General features: G+C 23.9%; 1 protein-coding gene across 1 annotated transcript; it reads left to right on the forward strand.

The window, feature by feature from the left end:
- Positions 1–1,140: 1,140 nt before the first annotated feature.
- On the forward strand, positions 1,141–1,959 carry Tsp_12932a (5-hydroxytryptamine receptor 2C; the record flags this gene model as incomplete). Its single annotated transcript, XM_003368506.1, has 2 exons — positions 1,141–1,155; positions 1,886–1,959. Coding segments are annotated over 2 exons (89 nt in total), but the record flags the coding sequence as incomplete, so codon positions are not given.
- Positions 1,960–1,992: the final 33 nt, after the last annotated feature.

Here is a 1,992-nt window from a genome sequence, read left to right on the forward strand (position 1 = left end):
TTTCTTATTTACGTTAAAGACTAATTTGCTTTCACTCGTTTTATATTTCATAAACTAACTAAATAGCTTTGCATTTCACTGTAACATCATTTAATTTTCTGATGTATGCATTATCAGTTAATGCATTTATTATTTAGAAATCATTTATTTAAAGTTTTTTTCGAAATTACATTTAAATGTAACCAGAATAGCACATTCTTAATATAATTAACGTAATATAAAATTGGGAAATTAATTCGCATTTTGCATAAACATACATGCAATTAAGAAAATCAATATGAACTTCATTTCATAATGAATATTGAGTTTGACTGCGTGCTTAGGCATGAGAAAGTGTGAAGATGAGTCTGACAACTTATCACCTTGTTTTGCTTTGTGCAGATATTAATGAAGCGCTATAACTGACAAAAAAAACAAAATTTAACTAAGCAAAACATCCGTAATTACTTGAAAAATGCATTCAGAAATATTTTTAATTAATTTGCAAAGGGCATTTTTTCAGTTTAAAATTATTATAATTTAAACTTATGAAATAGTGCGGATGTTCAAGCTAACAATTTTTAGGTAAAATGAAAAATGCACTTTTATAGCTCGAACAGAATTTATTTTAATTATATGGCAGTTTAGTTATGCTGAAATGACGCTATAAGTGTGAAATTACTTTTAAATGTAGAGTTTGAAACGTTTGCAAAGATGCCTTTTGCAATAAATTCAAAGTGGACATTTAATTATACAGTAATCCTTAAGTCAAGAGCAAAAATTTGAATATTAAATACACTTGCTTAATTTAAACACTAAATAAAATATTTTTTGAATTGGAATAACTTACAATTTAAAACTATTCAATTTTTTAAGTGAAAAATAGGAATAAATGTATTTCATAAAATTTTAATTTAATTTATTTGCTGTGGGTTTATTTATTAGATATAAATCTGTTTTACTCTTTAAAGTTTTTGGTGTTTTAACGTTGTCATCAAACAGTATCGACATTTAAGTTCTTAAGTGCGATTTCAATATGCAACGTTGTTTGTTTGTGTCAATATGATCATATGATGTTATGAAACCAAATTATGAAATGTAAATTAAAATATAAATTACAATATTAAAAATATGAAGTAAAATTTTAAAATATTTTTGCAGCTGTTCCATCCATTAGTATATATTTTCAAACTAATGAAGCATGCGTTTATGATGCAAAAAAAATTTTGCTTTGTTTCAATTAAAAATCACGTAATATAAAAAGAATCATTATCCAAAAAGCATAATGCAATGTGAAATTCAATTTTTTAATAATAACTGTCAGAATATATTCTATTATTATTTATATATTTTTAATTTCTATGTTTTTTGAATAATAGATGAATTTCATATTATTATTATAAGTAGTGGTTTCATAATAGTTGTCGCAAATGTGATGATGAAGGGAAATTTCTTCTTGTTTATTAAAATCATGTACAGTCAAGATTAGTTTGTTTATTGTAGAAATATGGAAAGGTAGTTTAATTATTAACCGAAGCTTTCTGTTTAAGTTAATTTAATTTGGATGTGTTCCGTTTTGACCTTATCGTTTGCTAAAATTAGATGCTTCTTATTGAAAATTGTCGATTTGATAGTGCATAACATTTACATTGAAGAATTTAATCATCAAAGTCGTTCATGCGGTTGATCAAGAAACAGAAATTTTCGCTTAATATTTATTTGAAATTGATACTTGATTGAAATTGATGAAAAATAATAAATTTCAAAATTGAAAGTTTCAAAAATTATCACAAACGTTATAAATGCACGTTGCTGTTTTGCACATGCAAAATTTGATTCATTTGTTCACTTATTTGAATTTATGGAAATATTACTTTTTTTGAAAAAATTTATTTCAAATTTTTAGATACGTGTGTATTTATACACAAGCAAGCTTGTCTAACAACTGAATGTATTCAATTTTTCTCTGCTCATAGTTAATTATAATTTTATTTTAATTTTAAATTTAGCTAA

The sequence above is a fragment of the Trichinella spiralis genome (assembly GCF_000181795.1).
Source record: "Trichinella spiralis strain ISS 195 chromosome Unknown Scfld2371, whole genome shotgun sequence".
Lineage (NCBI taxonomy): Eukaryota > Metazoa > Nematoda > Enoplea > Trichinellida > Trichinellidae > Trichinella > Trichinella spiralis.